The 27,961-nt window shown below is 43.0% G+C and overlaps 2 protein-coding genes across 5 annotated transcripts in view; one reads left to right on the top strand and one right to left on the bottom strand.

The window, feature by feature from the left end:
• On the top strand, positions 1–27,897 carry MALSU1 (mitochondrial assembly of ribosomal large subunit 1). Of its 2 annotated transcripts, none has more exons than XR_014792347.1 (4): positions 1–364; positions 2,577–2,755; positions 4,700–4,902; positions 7,793–27,897. XR_014792347.1 is itself a non-coding variant. In XM_084858562.1 (4 exons), the coding sequence occupies exons 1-4, from the start codon at positions 94–96 to the stop codon at positions 7,948–7,950; spliced, it is 690 nt and encodes a 229-aa protein (XP_084714688.1). In that variant the 5' UTR covers positions 1–93; the 3' UTR covers positions 7,951–27,897. The 2 variants fall into 2 exon arrangements, 1 of the variants encoding a protein (XP_084714688.1); XM_084858562.1 differs by having other exon boundaries at positions 4,700–4,781.
• The window catches only part of IGF2BP3 (insulin like growth factor 2 mRNA binding protein 3), a 114,780-nt gene continuing 94,252 nt past the window's right edge, over positions 7,434–27,961 (bottom strand). For all 3 annotated transcript variants that reach the window (XM_084858559.1, XM_084858560.1, XM_084858561.1), the window contains 5 exons: positions 18,569–18,688; positions 17,408–17,482; positions 15,935–16,066; positions 15,718–15,831; positions 7,434–14,429 (listed from right to left, as the gene is read on the bottom strand). In XM_084858559.1, the coding sequence (XP_084714685.1) occupies positions 14,328–14,429; positions 15,718–15,831; positions 15,935–16,066; positions 17,408–17,482; positions 18,569–18,688 (543 nt within the window). In that variant the 3' untranslated portion in view covers positions 7,434–14,327. The remainder of the gene's footprint in view (positions 14,430–15,717; positions 15,832–15,934; positions 16,067–17,407; positions 17,483–18,568; positions 18,689–27,961) is intronic.

Genomic DNA, 27,961 nt, shown 5'->3' with positions numbered 1-27,961 from the left:
GCTTCCGGGGGAGGTTCCGTTCTGGGTGGCGGGGGCCCGCGCGTTCCGTCGGACGTCGGGGGCTCTCCTGGCGCAAGGGCCGGCCTGGGCGCCATGTGGCGGGGGAGCCGCTGCGTGCGGGCGCTGCTGGCGGCGGCGTCTCGGGAAGCTGCTGCGGCCGCCGGCAGCTCTGGAGGAGGGCGGAGGTTGGGCGAGGCTGCGAGTCGAGCGGCGGCTCTCCACGTCCCCTCGTGGAGGGCCTCGTTAGGGTTGCGTAGATCCAGCAGCGTGGGGAGCTCTGAGCTGCGGGACGCGGAGGACACCGCCGGCGCGGAGAAGGGAGCCTGGCAAGAAGAGGATGGCTCTGGGCCAGGCCGTCCGCCTGGTAAGGAGCTCCGGAGCCAGGTCAGGGCGGCCACCTCCGCCTTCAACAGCCGCCCGAACCAAGCGGTGCAGCTTTGGGGCACGGCAGGGCAGGGATGCGTCTCTGCCCGCCCCGCGGCGCAAGGGCAAGGGCCACCCGGCTCTGCTTTGCATGCGCAAGGTCAGCGGGGCTGTGAGCCCACTCTGGGTTTCAGTCAGAACTCTAAAGGGGCTATCCGCGGTGCTGAGCCCAATATGGGGGTAGGGTTGAGCACCCTGCATAGTTCCTCTAGAGTTCTGACTGAAATCCAGAGTGAACTCACGGTGGAGCCGCCAGCCTCCGCTGCTGGAGGTCCCAGGTTCTGACCCAGCATCTCCAGGAAGGGCTAGGAAAGAAACCCTGAGCCCCCGCTGCCAGATGGGGTAGAGCACTCTGAGCTGTTGTGGTGTTGTTAAGTCGTGCCTGTCTCTTCGTGACCCCATGGACCACAGCACGCCAGGCCTTCCTGTCCTCCGCTCTCTAGGCCGAGTCATTGGTCTTGACTCGAGGTAAGGTGGCTCCCCATGATTAAGACCCAGGACTTGAGGCAGAGAACAAGACAGCAGCCCTCCCGGCTTTTCCTCCTGTGATGTGGAGACAGCTCTCTTCCCTGCTTTTTCTTCTTTAGCAGCTTTTCTTTCCCTTTGAGAGGAGGGCCAAAGGCTCTGCCAGCCTTCCCGCACCTGGTGCCCTCCAGATGTTTTGGACTACAACTCCCCAGCATTCCTGACCATTGGCCATGCTGGCAGGGGCTGATGGGAGTTGATATTGAAAACGTCTGGAAGGCACCAAGTTGGAGAAGGCTGGACTGCATGGATCACTGGCCTTCATCTCTGTAAAACCACATCTGTTGGCATAAACATCCTTGCCCACTCAGAGGACACAATGGGGGGAGGGTTATCATGCACTGGGGAGGCAGGGAGAAGAGAGGCAGGGTTGTCGTCATGTGAGTTTGGCAAAACACATTTTGGAAATTCATATTCCAAAGGCCTGGCTCAGGCATGATGGTGGCTCTCTGTAAACCATGGTTTGCAGGTCAGAAGTTTAACTCGAGAATGCTGCCTTCTTCCCTTCCCTTGTTGGCCATAAGCTTGTTTTAATGTTGTGATTGTGCTGACTTGAACAAAGGCTCCTAACTTAACTGAGATTAGAAACTGGATTTGAGGTGAGTTGTTAGACTTTGGATAAGGAGCCTGGTTAATGTCAATACAGATGTAATACTAAACCAAAGACAGGCAACTGGTGGTCTACCAGATGTTTTGACCTACAACTCCCATCAGCCCTAGTCAGCATAGCCAGTGGTGAGGGATGATGGAAATTGTAGGCTGAAACATGTGGAAGACCACATGTTGCCAACTGCTGTTAAACCATGGTTAATGTACGGAGAGGAAAGTGGACTTTGGTCTGCAGACGTGGGTTTGGATCCAGGATCTGCCTTCCACAAGAGGAAGGGCTCTGCTCTTGGAAGGTCCCTCTGCCCAATTTTTAGGGACACCCCCTCAGCTCACACCACAGCTCAACCCATTCAGCAGGGTCTCTTGACTCTCGGGCCTGGTTTGCCCAATATTATAGCCCGTTCTGGCTTATTTTATCCACGGCGGCTATTGTGTTGTGCCAGGTGCTCACAGGCACCATTTTTGCATGGTGCCCAGCTTGCCATGGCTTGTTGTGTTGTGCAGACCCAGGTGGCAGGGGTTGTTTAAAGGTTGTCTAACCCCCAGATAAGCCTAAAACAAGCCATGGGTTATTTAAGGGTTGTCTAACCCTCAAACAGCCCCTGCTGCCTGGGTTTACATGAGGTGACAAGCCACGAGCCATGCAAAAATGGCACCTGCAGATGCCCAGCACAACGTGACAGCCCCCACAGGTAAATTAAGCCATGGTGGGCAGTCATGTTGTGTGAACCAGGTCTCCGTGTAGCAATTTCAGGGAGCTGGTGGGGTGGGGAACTCCACTTCTACCAGTGCAGTTGATCCAGCTTAAATCTGTATCCAGCCCATGGTTTTCAGGGAGGTAGTGTTATGTCTGCACCAAGCCATAAATGTAACAAATATTGCAACTAGATGAGGGGAATTAATTTATGGTGAGAGAAGAGTAGTTGCACCATCCAATCCCTAGATTACCTCTTACTGCTATTCTTGTTCACCTTTTACCAAATAGTTTAATTTTGATCACTAAATGTTGCCTCTTTCAGAACCGGTTCTTTCAATATTCAGCATTGATCAAATGGTATCACTTCTGAGACAAGAAAATGCCCAAGATATTTGTGTTATCGAGTTGCCTCCAGAAATGAAGTACAGCAATTATTTTATAATTGTCAGTGGATCTTCTACAAGACACCTCCATGCCATGGCACACTACCTGGTAAAAATGGTACGGCAAATACTTCCACTCTTCTTAGATTTGAGGATATTTTAACAAGAAACCAATGGAGAGTTTATCATGTCTATTAGGGCACAATCCTATCGATTGCGCCCTTGGTGATTGGAAGCTTCCAGTTGAACTTGGAGGCTTCCGATTATCCAGTGTAGTGCAAGAGGAGCAGCAGAGGTGATCTTTGTCTCCCCATCCTCCTGCCCTGCAGATTTTACTAGACGGGGCACTTCAAAGGGGAGGGAAGGAGGCTGGCAGAGGCTCAGGATAACTTGTATCCTAGCCTCTCTGGTCTCCTCCCCTCCCCACCCACTGAAACACCCCCTTTTTCCCCTCTCCTAGGTTGCTTTTCTGATATATACTTTGATACATAGAAGGACTCATACAGTGCAAAGAACAGTAAAACATTTCTTATCAGTATATGTATTACTTCCAATGGATCTATGCCTCTGTGTTTCCCTACTTACCCCCATTTATTTAGTTAGTTATTACATTTCTATACTGCCGCAAAGCCGAAGCTCTCTGAGCGGTTCACAAAAATTAAAACTACAAGTACAGCATAAAAACAATATAAAATATAAAAGCATTAAAACTACAGTATAAAAGTACAACCAGCATAAAACCTAACAGCAATGCAGAGATTTAAAATACAGTAACAAATATAAAACAGCAAAGCTAAAAGACCAGAATGCTAAAATTCCTGGGAAAATAAAAAGGTCTTCACCTGGCACTGGAAAAAGTACAGCATAGGTGCCAGGCGAACCTCCTTAGGGGGCTCATTCCACAACCGAGGTGCCACAGCAGAAAAGGCTCTCTTCCTGGTAGAGGAAGTTAGTTATACATAAAGCAGTATGCTTATCGGGGGCGGGAGGAGTTCGGTTTCAGAATGAAAAATGTTACCATATGAAATAGTCAAGTATGAGGAAGATTGGAGGAAAAACATGGCTGAACAAGATTAGAATTAGTGGAATGAAAGATGTGGGAAGATGTATAGGCAGTCGGAAGAGAAGCAGCAAGAGGGTTTTTTCTCTCTCTCCCCACAACGTCATGGTGACTCCTCTCGGAATTTTGAGAGATCCTTACCATTACTGGCACCACATTCCTCTCACAGACCGACCGTTATGATTAGTAGTGTGGGCAGATCTGAAGGAAAGCCAGGAACACTGTGCTAATTGTGCCAGTTACATGTGTATGTTTTGGTGCCAGTATTGTATGAGGGCAGTTGTATAGTATGCCTCATATATGTGAGTGAGGGAGGTAGCCACTGAATGCCCAGGACACTCATGAATCTGCTTTTGGCAACCTTTTCAGGTTGTTTTTGAGAGTAACAAAGTTGAACATTTTACAAATATAATGGATTGGATCTGGATTTAATCATACTTGGAGTAGACCTATTGAAATAAATGGATTTTCTCTAAGTATGACTAAATCTGGATCCAACTCAATGTGTCCAGCAGCCATTGCTTTACAACTGCCAGATTCCTGAAAGTGATGTGCAGAACAGCCATGGCTTCTTGGTTTCCTTCTATATTTTTATCATGCTGACCAGGCTGGTACCACTGGGGGAAGGACAGTAGCTTCCAGGGTCAATTGCTGGCATCCGTAGGTAGGGCTTGGAGAGAGATGTGTCTGCTGGGTTTGCTAATCTGTCTCTGCAACGAATCTTATTATTGGCTGGGCACCAAAGGTACGTGGTACTACTTGTACAGTCCTAGGGAACAGAAATAACTAATTGTGGATAGAGCTAAATGACCTTGGAATGGTACATACTGTCTCAACTACTTTCAAGATGGGATATTTACAGGGACACACAAGTCAACAAAGAAGTTGGCCTTTAAATTGACCTTGTTGGAATGCTTAATCGGATTCTAGTAATTTGTCTCTTGCACTTGGATATGAACATTCAGGAGCATGGCTCTTTATGCTGACTTGTTTCTCTTCCAGTACAAGCATTTGAAGACAGACTGTGGTCCTCATGTTGTGATAGAAGGAAAAGACACTGATGACTGGCTGTGCATAGATTTTGGTGAATTATTTTCTTACTGGTAATATAGAGTAAAACCGGAATTAGAGGGAGAGCGGAGTGTGACTGCATTGCAGGAGCTGGTTGAGCAAACTGTCACACTAACATGTTTGAACAGGAAAAAGTGAGTTCTTGCACTGAAACGTGTGCTGTCATGTGTTCTTGGAGTATGGGCATAATTTCTTTATTAAGGGTTGGATCCAGGATCAGCCTTCCATAAGAGGAAAGGTTCGACTTGAGGAAGTTCCCTATGCCTGATTTTTGGGGATCCCTCTCCCCTACCATTCACCCCATTCAGCAGGCTCCCTGACTCTGTAGCATTTTCAGAGGACTGGAGGGACTGTTGTGGGAAGGAAGGGATGGTGAAGTCCACTTTTGTCAGTTCAGTTGATCCAGTGTAAATCTGGATCCAGCCCCATGGTATTAATACCCTGCTTTTCATCTCTAAAAGAGGTGAATGTAATTTCTACATGTTATGCTGGCCCAGCTGTTGGTGTGCAAACATCCAAGGTACTTACATTCTTATACAGTATGCCTTTGGATTATGTAATTAATTGGATAAATAAGGAACCAATTAGCTAAATATAAGGCTCTGATGTAATGCAAGCAGGCAGACACTTACGTCACTTCTATTTTCAATGGTGACCTCAAGTGTGCTTTTTGTTTGTGTTCCAATTGCCTGGCTAGAGAGTTGTAGTTTCATAGTTATAACGGCTTGTCGCATTGTCCGAACCTGGGTGGCATGGCTTGTTTGAGGGGGAAACAACCCTTAAACCCTACAACAGGCCATGATTGTGCAAACTGGGTCATTGTCTCCAGCTTAACACCAGAGCTGTCACATTAAGGCTGCAATCCGATGGTTCCAATCACTGTGGGAACATCTGCAGCCCCTGACCTCCCTGACATTGGAGCTCTGATGTGCAGAAGAGGTAAAAAGGAGGCAGAGCAGGGCTGTGGTGCAGGTGGAGCAAGGATCCACATGATCTAAAGCCCTCTGAGTCCCCAAACTTGCTGCCAAGATTGGGTGGGGGGAGATTTATGCCAGCCCTAATGCTGGCATAAATATTATTCTTCCCATTGCTTGCAGTATTTGGGAAATAGTTCAGAAAAGAAAAAACAGACTAGGAAGTGCAAACCACTCACAAATGTCGATCCTCCCTTTCTTTGGCTGTGGTAATTCATCCAGCATCCAAGCTGCTGGCCATGCTCTGTAAATAACTTACAGTGCAATCCCATACATGTCTATTCAGAAGTATGTTCCACTGAGTTCAGTGGGGCTTATTTTCAGTTAAGAGGGTATAGGATTGCACCCTTAATGCCTCTGTTAAGGTGAAACTTAACAAAATAGGCATTGCATGAGATTGAAATACAGGCACATTTTGTGGGGTGCGTGTGGCTTGTACATTGCAAAAATGAAATAAACATCAAAACTATTAAGCATAGCCCTAACTTCACCACTCTGAGGGAATTCTTTTGTTCCCAGTTTTGAATTTTGCCTAAAGGGAAGAGAAGCAAAGCTTGGTTCAGACAATCATCTAAACCAGCAATGGGCCGGAAGTAGATTTGGACCTACTGGTTGTTTTCTGGGTGATTTGCAGTAGATCACCATGGATTTCTGATTCCAAATTGCTCAACGTTGGCAGCAACAAAATGACTCACCCCTACCCCCCTCAATTATACTGCTGAAATTAAGAAAGCTTGGGGAACCCAGGACTAGATTTTTGTTTAGGACTTGCCTGTTCAGTTCTGGTACTCAAAACCAGTTGCTGAGCTCAGAAACCAATTGCTGAGCTCAGAAATCTTTACACTTAAGTATGTCTTTTACACCTGGCTCCAGTTGGGGGATCTCAGGGTTCTAGTAAAAAACAAAGTAGATTCTGCAAGTCTGAAGTCCATCAATCCCTCTTATTGAAACCATAATTTAGATCACAGGTGGGCAACCTGCGGGTCGCATGCTTCCCAGGCAGCCCTTGACTGTGGCCTGCGGCAGATGCCCCAAGCTCCTGCAAAAAGTCCCCCGGCAAGCCTGCTGCCTGTTAGGTAGCCTGTGGGGAGCAGGTTTGTAATGGGAAGGAAGGCATGTGGGGATGATTCTCTTAGCGTGCCTTCCTCTTCAGCTGAATAGAGCTCTGGCCAGTCCCATTCATCCTCCCCAATGCTTCTGTCTCTTGTGTTCTCTGTGCAGATTGGTGCTGGGAAAAGCACAGCTCATCTGGGAGGGGGATCATTCTCCGTGTGTGTGTATATATACCTATATCTAAAAAAAAGTAACACTCTGCATGTGAGGAAAGGGTGTGTGGGGTTTTCCACTTCCCTCACTCTCAGTCTGAGAGTGAAAGCTATCACCATTGGGTTGGATCCAGATTGACACTGGTCAACTGTGCTGGCAGAGGTGGGCTTCCCCACAACCTCCTTCCCCACAGCAACCCCTTGAAAAGGCTACAGTCAGGAGATCCTGCTGAATAGGGTAAACTGGTGTATGTGTGTGCTGGGGACAAAGGGGATCCCCAAAATTGCATGTTCCGCAAGCAAAGCCCTTCCTTCCACAGAAGTTCCTTTTCTCTCACAGAAGGTGGATCCTGGATCCAACCCTTTGACCAAACCATTTTCCTGCTACATATCAGCTCACAGATACAGTGGTTTAAACTACCTTAAATGTTTCGGTTCCCATAGTTAATGTATAACTGGGAACTGTAGTTTAGTTAAAAGCAGAATTTTTTTCTCTTATGTGCCAAGGAATAGGACTGGGAAAGAATAGTATTGATCCTGAGCAACATGGCAGCGTGTTCCATTCATTTTATTCAGTCCTGTGAGATGCTCAGCGAGCCTTATTTTTATTTCCTAACATGTATAGATGTAGCGTTAATCTGCCGAATAACCAGAGTTCCCTGAGAACTCTATCAGGGTGGGTAGAAGTTTTACCTGGGGCAAGTCCAACTGCAGCCACAGAAGAAATGGATGGGTGTATTTACCAAATTTATCATTGGCTTACTGTGCCGTTCTCTCGCTCACAGGCAATATTGTGGTCCATTTCATGATGCCGGAAACGCGTCAAATCTACGAACTGGAAAAGTTGTGGACGCTTCGCTCTTATGATGATCAGTTGGCACAGATGCTCCCAGAATCCTTACCTGATGACTTCATATTTGGACTAACGTCTGAACAGCAATGATTAGTCTCTGAATAGGGAAAAAAACTATTTTGCATGAACTGTGCTGTCCAGCTGGGGCTTTGGTGCTAATTCTTGCAAGATGCAACAGAAATGGAGACCAGATAACCCTTGACCAGAGGGGCCAAGAACTCAGTGGCAGCCTTATGGAATAGATGTATACAACGTACAGCTTATTAATGAATATATGCATACAGGAAAGGAGAATTATATTGCAAAAAGCATTCTGGGAAGGAGGACCTGCATCATGCAGAGATTAGGTGGTGGAAATCCTAATGGTTGTTCCCATCAAAATGTGGATCTTCCCGCGTGATTTTTTTACCCTATGCACACAGTGGCTGTTGATGGCACAAATATTTGTTGCTGTGCTATGTTATTTTTCAGATTAAATTCAATCTGAAAGGTATTGATCAGTAAGATGGCTAAAAGCGGAAGAAATACAGCTATTTTAAAATGGTTACTGAATTAATTTCATTAACTGTGGGTATACTGTTGCTGCAGTTTATTGCTACAGTTACCCCTATAAACATAAGGTTCAGTGCATATCAGCAAGCTGCAGAATCAGGAAGTAAATTTACAAGACTTGTTTTGCACTAACACCACCATCCAGGTTACGAGTATGAGCAGCTTATCTACAAAGTGTCTTACAAACTGATCATGGTGGGCCGCTGATCTTCCTACCTATTTTGTAGCTGTAATAACTTACTGACCACTCAGAGCATCTCTGCTGGCCAATTTGGCTGAGGACACAGTGGTGGAAAAGTAAGACTTCTTTGCTGTCATTACTGCTGCAAAGTGTGTTCTGTCCTACATGCACGCCTTTCACAGCCCCCTCCTCTTTCATTTGCACGTGGCAGCCAAGGGAAGGCTTTTCTCAAGTTTTATTGCAGTGCAGGGGGGTTGATTTGGGAAGGAGTTACTACCCCTCCTCAGCAGCATTGGGTTTAGGAAGGCTTTGCAGGCTACATCTGGGCCATGGGCTACAGGTTTCCTCACCTATGCCCTGCAGTGTAGTGATCTGTCCAGGCCCCACATCACCATCCCATCCAACATGCACAACAACAAAAACCCCAGATGCATCCACCTAAATGACTGGATAAAACCTGCAGTTGTCAACACAGGCCATGAAAGCTTGCTTGGTTACAATGCACTAATCTCTCTAGACTACACTGGTTCCTGTAAGATCATTTGAATAAGACAGTTAAGGCTGCAATGCTATACTCACTTATCCGGGAGTACGCCCCAGTGAACTCAGCAGGACTTGCTTCTGAATAGACATGTATAGGATAGCATTTTAAGTTAAGAGGAAGAAAGGGGAATCTCGCTCTACTGCCATTTGTGCTCAATACCAAATGCTATGCTTTTGGTATTCTGCAGTAGGACAGAACTACAACCTATCTGTACAGCCATGTCTACAATAATGCAACTGTTAATCCGGCCCCCCTGCCTTGTCAGCAAGATTAAACAGCAAACTCCAGTCTTCCTATAATGTATCTGTATTTTTAAATAGGGCAATAGTAGCAAATAGTATCACCTCTAGCCAAGTGGTAGTGCAATTGCTCATGACCACAGGCATGTAGCAGTTGGCTGATTTGTCCTTTATACTGGCATCTCTCACAGGATGCCAAGGGGGTAAGGAATGGATTTGTGTTTTCAACAGAATTTGCCTTACAGGTCAGTTGAGTTTTGCTTAACCTTAGCACTAGTTACCCATCCTTTGCTCTTTCCCCCACATCACTGCAATCAGTTATCATGTCCTGTGAGCTGGGACGATTACAGATGTCTGTTACAGCAAGGATCATAAAGCTATCTGGGTGGCTGTATGGTGTATCCTGCTGAGCAGGGCGGCACTATAGTAGCTGTAAACATGGTTCATTCTCCTTTCTAGCGCAGGTTCACCACATTGCATTCATTTCATTTCATTTGTTCTTGTATCCTGCGTTATAAGTCGGATAGTTACAGTTGTATATGCTAGTCAAGCAGAAACTAGTCTTCACATCTGAAAGCACTCCTTCTCTATACAAAGCAGGTCTTGTCACTGGTTTACATTTTCCTGCTTATTAAACATTGTTTGCAAGATAGCAATTTAATAGTTGAGGAAAGTATTCATTTAAGATTAAACCTTCCTACATCACCAAAAATGTCATCTTAAACACACAATTTGGGATTATATGTCAGTATAAGGTTCAACTTGGTTATAGGGTGGGGTCTTCTTCCATAGAGATATGGCTACAAATAGCATTAGCATTTCCATGTCACTTCTGCTGTCTGCAGTTTGTTCCCATTTGGGATACCCCAATTCTACAGAAGGGTGTTGTCTGATTTTTGAGGCTGGCCCCAATATATTTTCAGACCAATTCATAATAAAACACACATTAGGAGAGTTAAGCAAGCAATTGAACCCCCCCCCCCCCCAAACACTGTAGGAAAATATCTGGTATATGAAATAGCACAAGGTATGAAACTAATTTACATTGGGTTAAACCTATCTATGCTACTGGCTACTAGAACAGGGATGGATAACTTGTAGCCCTCCAGATGTTTTGGCCTATGATTCCATCAGCCTTAGCCAGCATAGCCAATGGATGATAGGAATGTTGTAGCCCAAAACATCTGGAGGACCTCAAGTTGCCTACCCCTCCATTAGGACATGTATTGGATCTAGATAGTTGGATCTAGATCCAGTAGTTGAATGTAGTCTGGATCCAATCCAGTGTCAATAGATTCCATAAATAATGCATTATGGGTAGAATCCAATATCACTCAAGTAGATACCCTTTCACAAATAATAAATTTCGTTGTGTGTGCAAAGTCAGGATTGTCTCCATATGCCTTGTTTTTTTAATATTGGATCTCATCTGTCATTCTAGTAAAAAATATCTGGAAGACCACAAGTTGCTCACCTCTGATGGAGACCATTGGGTTGATGGACAATTTAAACTGTACAGTATGAATGTACAGTGGCTCAAAAATACTACAAGTGAGAAGGATCTTGGAATTGTTATAGATCACAAGCTGAATATGAGCCAACAATGTGATGTAGCTGCAAAAAAGGCAGATGCAATTTTGGACTGCGTTAATAGAAGTATAGCTTTCAACTCCCGTGAAGTACTAGTTCCCCTCTACTCAGCACTGGTTAGGCCTCATCTTGAGTACTGTGTCCAGTTCTGGGCACCACACTTTAAGAGGGATGCAGGCAAGCTGGAGAGTTCAGAGGAGGGCAACAAAGATGATCAGGGACTGGAAACAAAGCCCTATGAAGAGAGACTGAAAGAACCGGGCATGTTTAGCCTTGAGAAGAGAATACTGAGGGGAGAGATGATAGCGCTCTTCAAGTACTTGAAAAGCTGTCACAGAGAGGAAGGCCAGGATCTCTTCTTGATCATCCCAGAGTGCAGGACATGGAATAATGGGCTCAAGTTACAGGAAGCCAGATTCCGGCTGAATGTCAGGAAAATCTTCCTGACTGTTAGAGCAATAGGACAATGGAACCAATTACCTAGGGAGGTGGTGGGCTCTCCCACACTAGAGGCGTTCAAGAGGAGTCTGGACAGCCATCTGTCAGGGATGCTCTGACTTGGATCCCAGCACTGAGCAGGGGGTTGGACTCGACAGTCTTATAGGCCCCTTCCAACCCTATGATTCTATGAATGCTGAGTGTGCACGTATGGCAGCTGGCCTATGACTGCAATCGCAAGTTCAACCCCAGCAAGGAAATGTCAGAAACTTGCAGCTATACAGTGTGTGGCAAGCATCACAGAACAGGCAGTGCCTCCTCTGCAGGACCACCTTTTAAAATAAGACTTGGTCTAAATTTTAGCTGCAAATCACTTAACTTGCCACGTTAATCATCTTGTGGAAGGGAAAACAAAAACACATATCTGATAATAGGAGTTAAACTCTTTATTCCATTCAGAGGCATCTGGCAAGTGAAGCTGCATTGGGGGCACATTACAGAGGAGAAATGATCAATACTTTCGTGAATACTGAAGTCATTTACAGAATCAAATAACTATTTCCAAGTACTCCAAATTACCAAATCTCAATTGAAAGTAAAAGACATGATTTTACCGCACTAAAGTCTACAAATTTAAGAGAAACGACAATATTTAAATCAGCAGATGTAAATGCAGCACTTATTTTGTAAAATAAAACTTATGGAAAACAATCAAATCTTTCTCCAATATTAAGAAAAAATACTGGATTCCAATAACAAAAATTCACACTATGACCTTCCCATACTTCAGTAACTGTAAGTTATTGTAAGAAGAAAAAAAAACCTCTCCTAAAGATTAGGTAAAGTACTGTCCAAAGAAAAAAAAATCCACTTTTTCCCTTCTGCTAAACTACAACATAAATTTGTGGTTTTAAAACCAATTAGTAAAGAAAAGATGCAGTAAAAAAAAAAAGAACAGACCATTTTTCAAAAGTTATCTAACCTGTACAACAACAATCTTTGGGAAAATGATCTATTCTATGTAGAAATGCCTCTATTTTCATATCAATCTAAGAGGTAGATCAACAAAATGGTGAAATGAACTTTTGTTTTTGCTAATTGTGCCCCTCAAATCAGTGCAGCATAGCAGTTCCAATCTTCTCATGCACAGAAACATCACAAACAAAAGGGTCCGAGGTAATAGCATGGCTTGCGCACACGGGCAGGCCCGTACACGCACAGCAGTCTTTATGCACCATGTGTTGCCACATTGTTAAAACTGAGGTAGACTGAAGTTTATTGTAGAAACTTGAATGCATATTACCACAATCATGATTCAAATTACATTCTGAAATTAAAAAAATAAATTTGGTAAATTTCCTGTGATCCCTGCCTTTTGATACAAGTTTTCTTCCTCCTTTTTTGTGGTTGGTTGCAGAACGTGCATAAATCCTGCTGTATCTATTTTGTAAGCCAAGCTTGAGGTTGTATTAATTCATTTTTATTTTTAAAAAAACCTTCGAAGTGGCTTAGTCTGGCCCTTAGTAGCGGCTGGATATGTAAACTTAGCCTTTCATTACCTTTAAATAAGATCAAACAGTGTTTGATCTCTCCTCCCCTGCCCAATATCATGGTAACTGAAAACAGTATGAAGCAATCTGCTGGAGAGCAGAGAACCCGTGCCTCCAAACGGCTCTAGCAGATCAAGCATCCTATCAAACTGAAGATGAAGCTTGCTCTTTGAAACAGAACGGCAAAGTACAAATGGGCTGCAAATGTTTAAGTGTAGCATTAGTAGGTAGGTAGTGATGGTCAAAGGCACAAAGGGTTCATGCATTCAATCAAGTAGTATAAGAACAAAAAGTCCAGTCTCCAAAAGACTTTCTAAAATTTACCCCCAAGTCCCAGCCTCTTGCCATCACTTCCTTGTTCTGTTCCCAACAAAGTACCATCACAAATTTTTTCATCCCATCCTAAAAAAACAAACAAAAACAATGGCATTGCTGCTGTCAGAATGTTGGCATTTGTTTAGGTATCATTTGAACATTCGCTGATTTCCCCCCACCCCAAACAAATGATTGTGTTGACACCCTCAGATATAATCTGAGACTATATTTTTCCATCTTACTCCTGTCAGCCAGCAGCTAGAAGCAATCTACTATATTTCTTCCACCTCAATAAATTCTGTAGTACCCCTCGCTGTTGGCTGATCAATTTTTTTAAAAAAATAAAATGCTCAAGAACTATTAGCTTTATAAAGTATACAAAATACCCCCCCAAAAGCAAAAAAAAAAAAAAAAAAGGCAAAAGAACAATTTCTTACTTGAGGTATTAAATGCCTGAGGTAGTTTAGTAAAATGCATATTTATCTTTTCATGCCCTGGCCAACACCATTGAATACTTCCCTTAGTTTATACATGGCAGTGTTATGTAAAAATGCAACCAAATGTTAAAAGAAACGCCACTTGGTTAACATTGGGAGTAACACTTAACCTCTTTGTCAATGCCCTTGTTCTAAACCCCAAACCCTAACCCATAATCCCCACCCTTCAATTGTCTTTTCTTCTTTTCCAAGCGGACCTAGAAGAGCAATGCCTTTTCTTTTTAAACCAGTGAACTCAAAAGAGAAAGCTTCATTAAACCAAGTTCTAAAATTTCTGGGGAATAGTAAGAACAATAAAAGAAGACTAACAAGTTTATGTTAAACGGTGAGAATAGAACAAAAGGGAAGTGAAGGGGTCCTTAGTTTAAAGCTGGGTTTTCAAAAGTAAGAGAGCCTAAAGAATACATTCTCAGAGACAGCATGCCACCTGCGGCCTGGTCCTCAGACAAATGACTGGCTTGATGAAACTTCTGCATATTATTCCAACAGGTGCCCAGAACCTGTCTGTTACAGTCTCTCTTTGGTCTGGCATCTGTCTCCGAAGGGTCTTTTCCTAAACCTTTATTTTCGTCTCTGTTGAGGCTGTCCACTTTGCGCTGTCTTTTGCTGCTGTTGCTGCCTTCTTACCTGAGCCAGTATTTCCTGAATTTTTCGCTGGGCAAGCTGCAGGCAAAGTAGTTGTTGGTAAGTTCCAATGTTCACTTGTCATGTTAGATAGACTCATACCTTTTTCTTCACCCTCACTTCAATTTCTCAAATGCATTTTGGATTGCAAAGACCCTAAGAATTCTATGTGTGCACAGCAGATAGCAGATCTGCTTTCTGAAAAATGTAGCCATAAATTATTGGAATTATTAAAATATTTTTAGCCCACCAAATTAAAAATACCAGAACATACAGAAAATCAAGCAAATCAAATTACTAACTCGCACAGGACCAAATGACTCTTTGCTTGCCAAAAGACAAGACAAGACATGAGGGGGCCAGGAAAAAATGCCATAATTTAAAAGAATCCAGAACAGAAGCAATTGGCATTTGTTGATAGCTGAACTAGTAAAAAATATTTTTCCTGTCTTTTTCTTATCAGGACTATGAAGAGAATAGGGACAATTATTATAATGGGTTCTGTGGGAAATTTCATTCTAACTCATTAAGGTTGCAATCCTATGGCCCCTGGGATGGTGCCATAGAGACAGAGCTCTGGCCATGGAGAAGATCTGATCTTGGATCCCCCCTCCCTGCCCCTGCAGATCTTTCTGCAGCCCTTCCCTCTCTGACATTGGAGCTTTGATTTTGGAGAGGGGGGAAATGTGCAGATTGGGGGAGGCTCTGGATATGAAAATGTCCAAGCCCTCCCAACCCTCTGCCACTTCCCCAACATGGCAGGAGGTCTAAATGTTTCCCTCTTGCTGCTTGCAGCGAGAGGGAAGTAGCTACAAAAAAGTGGGAGGAAAAGAGCAGCAAATGCACTCCTCTGTCCGTTAGGAAATGTTGGAGCACTCTAAAAAAAAGTAAGATAACCCTTTACTAGGGATGTATGGACTTCATTAAAGTCATTCCATCTGTGTTTTGTGGATTGTAAAGTGTCTTTCGTTCTGTCATTTCCTCATTGACAGAATCAGATTTTTAAAACCAGAATTTCTTGTGTTAATTTGCGTTAGCACAAATGTGCACTTGCACTAATCCGCGTTAGCACTAACGAAGAGTAGTGCATTAAATCTGTCTGCAAGTATGTGCGACTTGGAAAAAGCTGGTCCACCGGGGAATCCGCAGGTCAGATTCATAAAAATCCAAACTCATTTGAATCCATTGTGGATTTCTCCAACATCCCTACCTATTACTAATGTTTTAATCCTCTCTTTGGGGTACTGACGCAACTATCTGTACAGAATGATCAAACACTAAAAAATTCAAAGGACTCTGTTTCCATAATATAGAAACATCCACCTACCTGGCATGCATAGAAATGGCCAGTAATTTTCACAACCACCTGATCATTTTCATCTGGTGTCTGGTCACGAGGAACAACAACTTCTGCACTTGTCAAATTCTGAAGCTCATTTACCTGTTAAAAAACAAAAATCATTGCACTGGCCTACCATACTTTATAATATAAAGTGGTCAAAAAGATCTATTTTATATTATTCAACTTTTCTTCAGCTACTTGCCGTTTTGCCTCCTTTACCAATAACTCTGCCAGCAGCATAGGATGGCACTTTTATATGAGCTTCAAGTTTCACTTCTTCTTTCGGTCCAAAGAAATTTTCTTCCTTAAGTTTCCCATAGATTCTTCCTTGAGCCTTTTGAAAACATATGCCAATCAAATCAGTCTGACACTAAACTCAAATCTTATGTAAAAACTCCATGAAAAACATGAGGCTACAAAAAGCTTGCCAAATAAACAGGTCAGAGAGACTGGGTGAAAAGAGGCATTTACTTGATTATTCCACTCCCCCATGTTTTACTTATCAGAACAGCAGATATCTGATACAACTTTGGTATCAGTGTTAGAATGTAAATGTTTCTGAATACTACTAGGAAGATTACTAGAAAACGTTTAAAGTTTATGGAAACCAGCCTTGAAACCACATCAGGAGTATTAGAACTGATTCACTAAATTAATTTGCCATAATGTTATTGATGCACATGCAGGCAGCCAATAAGAAACAGATCAATGGAAGCCTAAAACAGTACCATTGGAAAAAAATGTCCCTAGAGAGTACAAAGAACCGTTTTCAAGCTTCTTAAAATTGCAAAGACATAATCTCCTACTTGAATGCTGTACCTTCAGACACTCAGTAGTACGTTTTATGGCAAGATGGCTACAGTAAAGTACTGTGGGTACATTCTGCTGTGCTACACACAACAAGCTCTATGCTCAAACCTCAATTGTCCAATACTTAAATTTCCAATGGCCTGAGGTAGTACAATAATTATGGTTAATTCAGAAAAATCCTGCACAGGCAGATATTGGATTAGAGGATTTGACTGTCCTCTGGCTGTTTGACTAAGTCAACCTCTACAGTTTAACACTGCTTTCTTCACTTAAAAGAGTAGGTTGCCTGAATAACACATGTAAGCCTTTATAAGTCACGATGGCTGAGTGTTGTTTGGGGTATGCAGCTTTCTTCCATTTCTAATGGATGTCATCCAAAATTCTGTTAGGGATTTTTAAGCCTATTCTTTAGAAGTTACAATCAGCCTACTGATGGGATTTGTCTTGCCAGCAATTAGATCAATGTGGTCAGGCTATGTTCAAAAATGTGGCAGTCCCCACAAGTGCCCTTGCGAGTGCACAGTGCCACCCTCACATGGAAGCACTTTCTGTCACCTCCAACCGAGGACTGTAAATAAACACTGCCACATTTCCCTGATTGTGGCAACACTTTTTAAAGCTGCCATGGTTCATTCTGCTTACATTTATAGCTGAGTAACTGACATATACTTTTATGCTTACACAAAACATCAGACACGAACACCTTATTCTAACACAGTGAGATGGAAGATTAGGGTTGGCATCAACTGCGAATATTCATTTTTTGACTTCAACTATAATGACATTTAAGCTAGTGTAACACTCCCAAGAAAGTTAGGAACTAGATGTGGCCTTTAGTGATGCATCTCCAACTAGAACATAGTACCTTGAACTGTGCCTCTGGTGGTCCAGTGATTATCACCATTCTCAGCTTGGCATCTGGTCCTTCAGCAGGAGCAATCTAAAACCAGTGGCACATTTAAAGAGTCATTTGGATTTCCCCCCACTCACTCATGAATTATAGGGTTGGGGTACTTTTTAGCAAGGGAACACACACATACAACCCTGATATTCAAATACAAGTGTGCTAGTAATAGTAAGTGGAAATTGGTGTTAATATTTCCTATGCATTGTGAATGTATGAGGATACAACCATTAGTGATACTTTGAAAAAGATGTAATGCATCACTGCTTTCAGTCAAACTTACTTCTGTGTAAGTGCATTTGATTACAGACTAGGATATACCACTTTCCTGGGAAAAGGAGCTGGAGGAAATTGAAAAGTGAGACCAAGCTTTGGAAGATTCTGTAGTGCCATTAGAACACAGGGGAGGAATGGGAGGAGAGTCTTGAGAGATAAGATCTCTTATCAGAGATACACTGTTTGGCATACTGAAATCACTGGAAAGAATCCTTAATCATAAATGGAGAGAGAAAACTTCTAACCAATCCCCTCAACCCCATAAAACCCAAACCAGCTCTACTGCAATGGAGCTGTTGCTAATTTGATGCCAACTCTTCTTTAACAGTCAAGGAAGACCCCTGGTTGCTGATGCTGAAATATATTAAGTGGGAGAAGTCTAAACAGTGGACTTTCCAAACAGTAATCACTTCATAGGTGAAATAATTTGCTTTTCTTATTTTGAACATTTGAAGCATTGTGAGAACAATTTAAGCTGCTTTCATGTTTGTCCATTAAAATCTCATTTTCAGCTCTGTGCAATATGGCAAAATAAGCATCAATTCAAAAGCGTGGCCTAAAGATTTAAGCCATGTTAAGAACAATCATCATCTAAAAGTCATGACCACCAAGGTGGTGGGGTTTTTGCAGCTTATATTTCACCCCTCAAAGAACTTTTAGAAACATGTTTGTAATTATCTTGTCCCTTAAGGAGCCAGTAAGATCCATTCCATAAACAGCGGGTATCATTTACTATTTTATATCCAAAGCAGGGTGTCTAAGGTAGACACAGAACCGGACCTGTAGAAACTTGCTGCAACAGTCATGAAGTTTGGGGATATTTGAAGTTGATCAGTTTAATGTTACCTTAATAGATGCACCTGCAAAACGAGAAAGTTGTTTGATGTGCTGCCCCTGCTTGCCAATAATGGCTCCCACTGCTAAGGCTGGAATGAACAGATGAACAGTCTCGGATTCTGGCTGTTGCTGTGGTAGGGAAGAAAAAAAAAGTCAGGCAGTGAACAATTGGAATAGTAGTAATCAAGATGTAACACCAAAGTTGAAAGTAGCAAACAGATATTCCTTATTTCCAAGCATCATGCATAGTTGAGTAACTGCTTTGTAAAAAAGAAAACAAAACAAAAGTGAAATTCACTGGACTGGATCCAGGTGTTCCTCCAGCAGCAGAAGTACTCCCTGAGCAGAGTTCTACTTAGGACACTCCAACCATTGGGAAGGCGAACCCCACCAATTCTCTCCTCTCAGCAACCCCAGGGACACCTCCCATACTGTTCCAGGTTGGAGCAGATGGGGGGGGCATAGAGGAACTGATGAAGAGTCCTCCTCCAATCTGGTAGTGGAAATGCTCTGCTGGATCAGAAACCTTCCATAGATGGAAGGAGCTTTTATATCCTGGATCCTATTTGAATTAAAACCACAAGATTTCCAAGTGTAGTATTTCAAAAAATTTATTTTTAAGAGCTACTCACACTGAGTTTGGAAGAAAGATACTACATAGCAAAGCTTTAGCATTACATAATCAACTGCAAACTTTAAGGATGCTAGTGAAGCCCCTTGTGTAGGATTGTGTAACACTTGGAATACCCTTGGCAGCAATTCCATAACAGATAGTACATTAAATACAAGATCAAGAGTTTTTAAAGCCCATGGACCATAGTCTCACACCTATAAAATACTAGGCATGAGGTGTGGTTTTAAAAATACAATTTAAGCCAAATGCCTAATGCAGGGCCGACTACATGGTAACATGAAATTGAAATATTCCCAGAGTTTTAAAACGACATGTTTGCAGCAAGTATGACATGGTTCAGAATGGCACAGGCAGTAAGAATTGCAGTAGGCTATATGGACAAAGGATGTGAACGGTTCGCTAAATAAATAAATAAATTTATTTTCTGTACTGCCCCATAGACAAAGCTCTCTGGGCGGTTCACAAAAATTTTACTCTCTTGAGCTCATTTTTAAAATTCTGGCCAGTTTTCAATGGAATTTGAAAGTAGATAATGTTTTAATGTTCTTAATTTTTTTTCTTTAAAATACACTCATCTGTATTATAACAGTGGCCAGGGTTCCATACAGCCATAGCTTAGGTAACGTACGTGTGTGTGTGTGTGTGTGTGTGTGTGGTGGTGGGAAGTATCTGGACAGCCAAAGAAACATGCCACTGATTGAGCAAAACAAATTTTGGGGCTATCCTACCAATCTCTCCTCAAACATCCTCAAACTGTCCTGCAGTTTATGCATGTCCACTCATCATGTACCGTATAGCATTTTCTGCAAGTAGGTTGGCTTGTAATAATAGCAATTTTCAGTGTCAGTATCATTTGTCAATAAGCAGAGTATGAATGCAGTTAATGTTGTTCAGTCGTTCAGTCATGTCTGACTCTTCGTGACCCTATGGACCATAGCACGCCAGGCCTTCCTGTCCTGCGCTCTCTCCCGGAGCGTGCACAAGTCCATATTCATTGCATCAGTGATGCTATCTAGCCATCTCATCCTCTGCCGTCCCTTTCTCCTTTTGCCTTCAGTCTTTCCAAGCATCAGGGTCTTTTCCAGAGAGTTTTCTCTTTGCATTTGGTGGCCAAAATATTTGAGCTTCAGCTTCAGTATCTGTCCTTCCAATGAGCACTCAGGGTTGATTTCCTTTAGGATTGACTGATTGGACCTCCTTGCAGTCCAGAGGACTCGTAAGAGTCTTCTCCAGCACCACAGTTCGAAAGCATCAATTCTTCGGCGCTCAGCCTTCTTTATAGTCCCGCTCTCACAGCCATACGTTACTACTGGGAAAACCATAGCTTTGATTAGACGCACCTTTTGATTAGGCAAGGTGATGTCTCTGCTTCTTACTATGCTGTCTAGGTTTGCCATAGCTTTCCTCCCAAGGAGCAAGAGTCTTTTAATTTCATGGCTACAGTCACCATCTGCGGTGATCTTGGAGCCCAAGAAAGTAAAATCTGTCACTGCTTCCATTTCTTCCCCTTCCATATGCCAGGAAGTGATGGGGCCAGATGCCATGATCTTCGTTTTTTTTATGTTGAGTTTCAAACCAGCTTTTGCACTCTCCACTTTCACCCTCAACAAGAGGCTCTTTAGAGCCTCTTCGCTTTCTGCCATTAGGGTGGTATCATCTGCATATCGGAGGTTGTTGATAATTCTCCCAGCAATCTTAATTTCGACCTGTGAGTCATCCAACCCGGCGTTTCTCATGATGTACTCTGCATATAGGTTAAATAAGCAGGGCGACAATATGCAGCCTTGTCGTACTCCTTTCCCAATTTTGAACCACTCGGTTGTTCCATGTCTGGTTCTTACTGTTGCTTCTTGACCCTCGTACAGGTTTCTCAGGAGACAGGTAAGGTGGTCTGGTACTCCCATCTCTTTCAGAATTTGCCACAGTTTGTTGTGATCCACACAATCAAAGGCTTTAGCGTAGTCAATGAAGCAGAAATAGATGTTTTTCTGGCATTCTCTTGCTTTCTCTATGATCCATCGAAAGTTGGCGATTTGATCTCTAGTTCCTCTGCCTCTTCGAAACCCAGCTTGTACTTCTGGTAGTTCTCAGTTCGCATACTGCTGAAGCCTAGCTTGTAGGATTTAATGCAGCTAATACATTGTCCTAATTTAACTTCTGGAAGCACTGCGTTGTTTTAAAGGACAGTCTTCTAAGAATGGGTTCCCCTAAGGCCTGTTCTCACAATAGTGCTTGTTACATTTAAAGGATGGCTATTCCCACGTAACTATGAAAATAAATTTTATATTCATCTGTTCCCTGACAGACCTATAAGAACTGAAACTATAACCATGATGGGTGGATAATCCTGTCTTTTGGGCAGAAGTTTGGATCAGATGGCCTTTTGGCCAGTGTAAGACTTTCAAATCTTTGAAAGTACCATTTTGTGTCTGCAAAAAAAGAACACAACTCCTTATTACTCGCACGTCAATTCCACAAAGAATGTGGCTTTCTAACAACTCCAAAAGTTCTTCTGTCTCTTCACCGGGCATGACATCTTCATAAAAGGTGGAGAGATTTAAATATAGGTGTACTAGCTTTCAGTAGCATAATACACCTGGAAGTAACAAAATTAAGTACAAAGTGAAGTAGCCAATAACTGAGCACAGAGGAATATTTGTTATGAGAAATAATATCTGGAAACTCAGTGTGCTATATTACCTTTGAATCAGTGCAGAGGGAACCAAGAGTGACTTATAAGGAACTGGCTTATAAGGACAGTTGGTTGATGAAGCTATCCTGCTCTTTGATATAGCCAAGGATTAAGTCAGTTACACTGACCTGGGGCAGAATCCAATGGGGCGCTTCTGCTTCTGCCAGTTGTCTTACATCCCACAAATTTGGTGCGCAAGCAGCCCCCACCGCTTGCACAATGGCAATTTAGTGCTTCTGGGGCAGCCTGAAACAAGTGGAAATACTTGTTTCTGGAAGGAGGCAAATTGGAGGAGCTCACACAAGGGCACTCCGCTGACTTGCCTACTTCCAGAAACTAGGATTTCCACTTGTTTTGGGGCTTCTTCTAGGAAGTACTAAATCTCCCTTGTGTAAGTGGTGGGTTCAAGCTGTGCAATGGAATTGGCGAGAACTACCACTTGTGGAAGGGAATTGGCAGGTGTGGAAGCACCCCACTGGATTCTGCCCCTGGTTTACACGTAACGAGAAGCCACCCGGGTTAATTCCCCCTGGGGCTTCTCACTGCGGTGCTGGCCACCATTTTGAAAATTTAAGCTGTGGGAAGGGCATGCCTTGTCATTATGTGGGAACTTGGCTAGGGTGGCTGGTTGGGGTGGTTAACAAAGCACCCAGAGCCCATGGACTGTTTTAGGGTTGCAGGTAGCTTATTAACCACCCCAACAACTCACCCTGGTTGGGTTTGCACTTAATGACAAGCTGTGGCTCCCCTCCACCGTGGCTTGAATTTTCAAAATGGCAACTGGAGCTGCAATGAGAAAGCCCATGGGGAAATTCACCCACAGTGGCTTCTTGTTACGTGAGAACCAGCCCATTGTTTGACATGTTGATTTGACACCTTTACACCAACCTTATACTTCCATTGCTACCCTCTCATGGAAAGTTAGCTCAAAACAAGTTGATTTTTCAGGTATTTATTGTAATAGACCTCTCTCTGCACTCAGTTACTATGTCTAATATAAACTGAAGCCATCTTAGAATAATTTATTATCTTTACTGAAGTCATATTATGCCTAAACAAATTTGCTTCAATTATATGTTTTCTATATCCAAAGTACAAAGAAACCCAAAGAACTAATGTGTGAAACAACTCCCTTTTTCAAGCTGCATCTGCCATAAGTATCAAGAATAGAGATTTAAAATTTCCAATAATTTTAAGGTCGTGGGGGGGGGTGTCTGGAAAAAATGGAAATTTGGGGAAAAACTAAAAAGTAATATGTATATTTTTAGCGCTCTTTGCAGATCTATAGTCACTTTGTTGCTTTAAGACTGTCTTCCTCAATATAGGGCCCTCCAGATATTTTGGACTTCAGCTCCCATCTGGCAGCATGGCTTATGGTTAGGAATGATGGAGATTGTAGTCCAAAGCATCTGGAGGGCCCCAGGTTGGGGAGGGCTGCTTTAGGTCCCTAAAATTATTTTATGTATATCTTGGTTTACTCATAAATTTATCTTCATATTTGAAAATTTTAAAAAGTAAACTCAGTAACTTTGTAATTATTGTCTGGATAAACTATACCTTTACATTTAATGTACGAAACATAGGGATGCCCATTGCTGTGAAATCTGGCCCTTTGGGGTTCTTCAGCGTGCCCAACTCAGCTTGCATTTGTGAGCCGAGCTGCAGCTTTCCCCCATACTCTGGGGGCTTTTTGCGTATTTTTTGTGTGTCTGTTGTAAAGTGCACAAATAGAGATTTGTGCAAATTTTGGACACAAATTTCAGCAACAATCTGTGCAAATTAATAAATATTTATTAATATTTGCACAAATTGCTGCCATAATTTGTGCAAATTATAAAAGACCAAAAATTTGCTAGCTGGACCAACTCACTGCAAACTGCGTCAGGTCAGCTAGCAGAAAACAAACCAAAGTCTGGGGGTGGGAGGAGCCAATGAAAGTTCAGCAAGCTCCACCCCTCAACTGGATTCCTCCAACATCCCTATCCAAACATGATAATTTTATGAGCCAACTAAGATAGACATAACATATTTAATGTCTGATCAGAGGGAGCATCAACAAGTACTCCTTGAAACATCTGAATCATCTCAGAAGCCAGAAGAAGCAGGAAGAACTGAAGGTCAAGGAAGACTGATGTACCACATCTGTTCCTATTTGTAAGGAAGTTTAGGAAAATTCCTAAACCTGTTGCTGTTTGAGGGGTGAAGCTTAGAGAAATCTGATCTGAAGGAAAAGCTATTAAGATTTTATTTAGCCAGGATAGACTATGGTAAGCAGCCATATTTAATTTAAGAACCTTTACGCAAACTCAACGGATTATTTGAAGAGTGACGTTTTATTCACTTTTGTAAATAATTTCCATTAATGAACATCCTGTTGTTTGTTCATTTTGAAATGTTGTTTCTAGTGGTAGTGTCCAGCCTACTGAGGGTTTTTTCTTTAGGTAGAGAGGGTTTATTCTAGTTGCAGCAGTTAAAGTTTTATAGCTGAGGCAACATTCCCTAGTGATGAGGTCCAATTGATAACTTTATTAAAAACTGTGGCAGTGAGTGCTATAAACCCAAGTCTCAAAGTTAATTTTAAAAAAGGAAACATGGGTGGGATAACCCACATGCTATTCTATTGCATCTGGTGACAGTAGCTGGATAACCTACAGTGTTTTTTTTTCATATGCAGGTTTTAGATTAGCACTACACTGACTGCTGCAGCACCTAACTAGAACAAGCCCAGAAATACAGGACTCTATAAAACAAAACCCAAACTTTCGAGAATGCACAATGGTGACTCTACTCACACGTTGAGAAATTGAGCATAAATGTCTGTCAGGTTTCCCAACCCCCCCAGCACACATGCTCAGGCATTCTGACACCAAACACCTAAATCAGTGAGATTTCTTTATTGCAGGAAATCCCATGGCAAAAGCTTAATGGTTATACTCTTCAGAAATCATATAGCTCATGGTCAGTAGCTATAGGCTCTAGGTAATTCCAGGACAGTCGAAAGCTAAACACTACCATCATGACTGAGATCCTCATCAACGTGGTTTCCCCACTGCCATCTCCACGGCTCTGGACACAAGGGAAGGGATTCGGGATTCCTGATGATCTAACCCAGAGAATCCATACATGGGGTTCCAAACCCCGGACAAGGGATGGTTCCTGGAATTATCCCTCAGGCAATCAAGGGATAAATTCTTGAAAGGCCTAAACAAAACTAGACCTATAGAGCGTTAATCCAACTCTTAATCTTTTGTTGATAACTCCAGGCTACATGGTCGAGTCCCATCAAGACCAAGGGAAAGGTAAACCCACACATGCAAGGAGTTCCATGGCACCGCTTTTGCATTGGTAACTCCATGCTGCATGAGTCTAGGCAGACGAAAGTCCAAAAGTCGCAGATCAAACCAGCCTGTTGGTACACTGAGCTGACAACAAACTAAGACACACAATTCACAACAAATGAGAGTTCAAGTCTATGAAAAGCCTCACAGTACTTTTCATGGCACGTCTTTAGCAATCCAAAGTTCCATTTAAGGGAGAGTCCATGTGCAGAGTGCATCCAAAAGCCCAGACAATGTTGGATCAAAACAGAGAGGGCTTCGGGCAATTGAGACGAGATGTTCCTAGCAAAGGCTCTCTGCCTTTGTATCAGCTTCAAAGAGAGACTGTAAAACACCCTCCCTGGATCCCTTGACAGACAAAGACTTTTTGCCTTTCAGCAAGGCCCCTGACTAAACAGGGCATCCCTGCTCAGCCCTCCAGCATTGATGCTTCAACCTGGGTGACCCTTCTGCAAACCCCACCCCACCTCTCAGGTTCTCATGGACAGCTTCCAGCCTCCTTGCCTGCAAAGGCCAGTCCAGCAGGTGGACAGGGAGTCAGGTGACTCCTGGCCTGCTCTAAAAACAACTGACAGAGATAAGCTCACACAGATTCAGACATTCCAGAGGCTGAATAGGCCCAAGCCCTTCCAGGCTACTTCTAATCAAATCCTGGCTATAACCTACAAGGCCCACTGCAGTGGTGAAGCTGGGCCCTGACACTCAGTAAAAGATACTTTAGATCAGTGATTTTAATAAGGAATGAAAGAAGTAACTATGCCGAGAATCTTACAGAGAGGATTAAAAAACTTTCCCCCCAGAGATTCCTTATTTCCAGACATTTTACATCTCTAGTCTTTCTATAAAAGTGTTCTGCCAACTTACCGGTGGTGGGTAAGTGTGTCATCATAACACTGTCGACAGAACTACTCTTCCAAACTTGCAATCCGATCTTGCATGCACATCCAACTTAAAGTGTTTCACAAAAGTAGATGGGGTAGACCATGTCACAGCTTCACATAGTTCCTGCAAAGGCACCCCTCTACAGAATGCTGTAGACACTGACCACTCTCATTGAGTGTGCTTGAATCAGAGACAAAGTGTCTTGACCCATAAGCTGGTAGGCTAATTTTATAGTCTTAATTATCCAAGCAGCCAGTCTTTGGGATGACACAGGTATGCCCTTATTGAGGCTGCCATAGCAGACAAATAATCTGTGATTTCAAAAAGATTCAGTTCAGTTTTTGTAAAAAGCCAGTGCCCTGCGAACATCCAGGTTATGCAGGCTTCTTTCCAACTCTGAAGAAGGTGATGAGAAGAAGGCTGGGTTAACCACCGGCTGGTTTACATGACACCCCGATACCACCTTTGGCAGGAATGAACTGTCTGGTTGAAAAACAACTATGTCCTTATGAAACATAGTAAAAGGACTGTCAATATGGAGAGCACACAATTCGCATGCCCTCCTAGCTGAAGTGATGGCTACCAAGAAAGCTACTTTCCAAGAAAGTAGACTAATGTCAATAGTAGCCATTGGTTCAAATGGCTTCGACTTCAAAGGCTGTAGCACCAAGGAAAGGTCCCAGTCTGGCACCATCCTTCTTACAGGGGGAACCAAATTCTGTAGTCCATGCAAAAATTGTTTGGTGAGTGGATGCATAAACACAGAAGGTCCTTGCATCTGTCCTATCATTACTGATACTGCTGCTGCATATACTCTAATCGACAAATACTTAAGTCCTTTCTTAAACCATCAATGAAGGAATGACAAGAAATTTGTAACTGAACAAGAGGAGGGGGAAAAACCCTAAGACTCCATAAACTTTCAGAAAGTTGCCCATTTATTATTGTAAGAGCAACAAGTAGCTGAATGCCTCGCGCCATCCAGTATTTGCTGAACTGGAGAAGGGAGGGACCCAGTCAGTTCCTTGAAGGGATCCTCCACATAGTCAGCTTCAATGTATGTATGTCGGATTCTCCCCTGATCCTGGGAGATCAGACTCCTTATGAGAGGGAGATGAATGAAATTGCCTTTGGCCATGTTTGACAGGATCGTGAACCAAGGCTGTCTCGGCCACCACAGAGCAATCAACAGACAATTGGTCCTTTCCTCCCTGATCTTTGCTATCACTTTCGGTAGCAGAGGAAATGGAGGAAAGAGATAGAAGAACGCTCCACTCCAGTGAAGGAGAAATGTGTCTCCTAATGACAAATGGCCTACTCCCATTCTCAAACAAAATGTCTTGCATACTGCATTGGACAGTGTTGCAAATAAGTCCACTGACCGACAGCCCCACCTTCAAAATATCTTATGTAGGATGACTGGAGAGAGTTCCCACTTGTGGGATGTCTAGAAGGTGCAACTGAGTACTGAGTCTGCCAAGATGTTTTCTGTCCCCGTGATGTGAATTGCCATGATGCGGATGCCCTTGGAGACACCCCAATTGTAAATTTTTAGGGTAAGGTCCACTAGCTTGGATGAACGAGTGCCCCCCTCTTTGCTCAGATGCCAAAGCACAGAGGTGTTGTCCATGAGGAGGTGAATGTGTGTGCCCTTGAGATAAATCACAAAAGCCTGAAGAGCCTTCCATACTGCAAGGAGCTCCACAAAATGTATATGAGCTTGCTGCTCCACTAGCAACCATCAACCTTGGATTTGCGAAGGCCTGCAATGAGCTCCCCACCCAGTTAGTGAGGTATCAGTGGTGAAAACCTGAGGCTGAGGAAGTTGCAGAAAAGGAATGCCTTGACTGAGATTG

The sequence above is a fragment of the Heloderma suspectum genome, chromosome 5 (genome assembly GCF_057233095.1).
Source record: "Heloderma suspectum isolate Gila_16-S chromosome 5, 16-S_ref, whole genome shotgun sequence".
Classification (NCBI taxonomy): Eukaryota; Metazoa; Chordata; class Lepidosauria; order Squamata; family Helodermatidae; genus Heloderma; species Heloderma suspectum.
The sequence above is the reverse complement of the archived record's forward strand: the minus strand, read 5'-3'. Positions and strand labels throughout refer to the sequence as shown.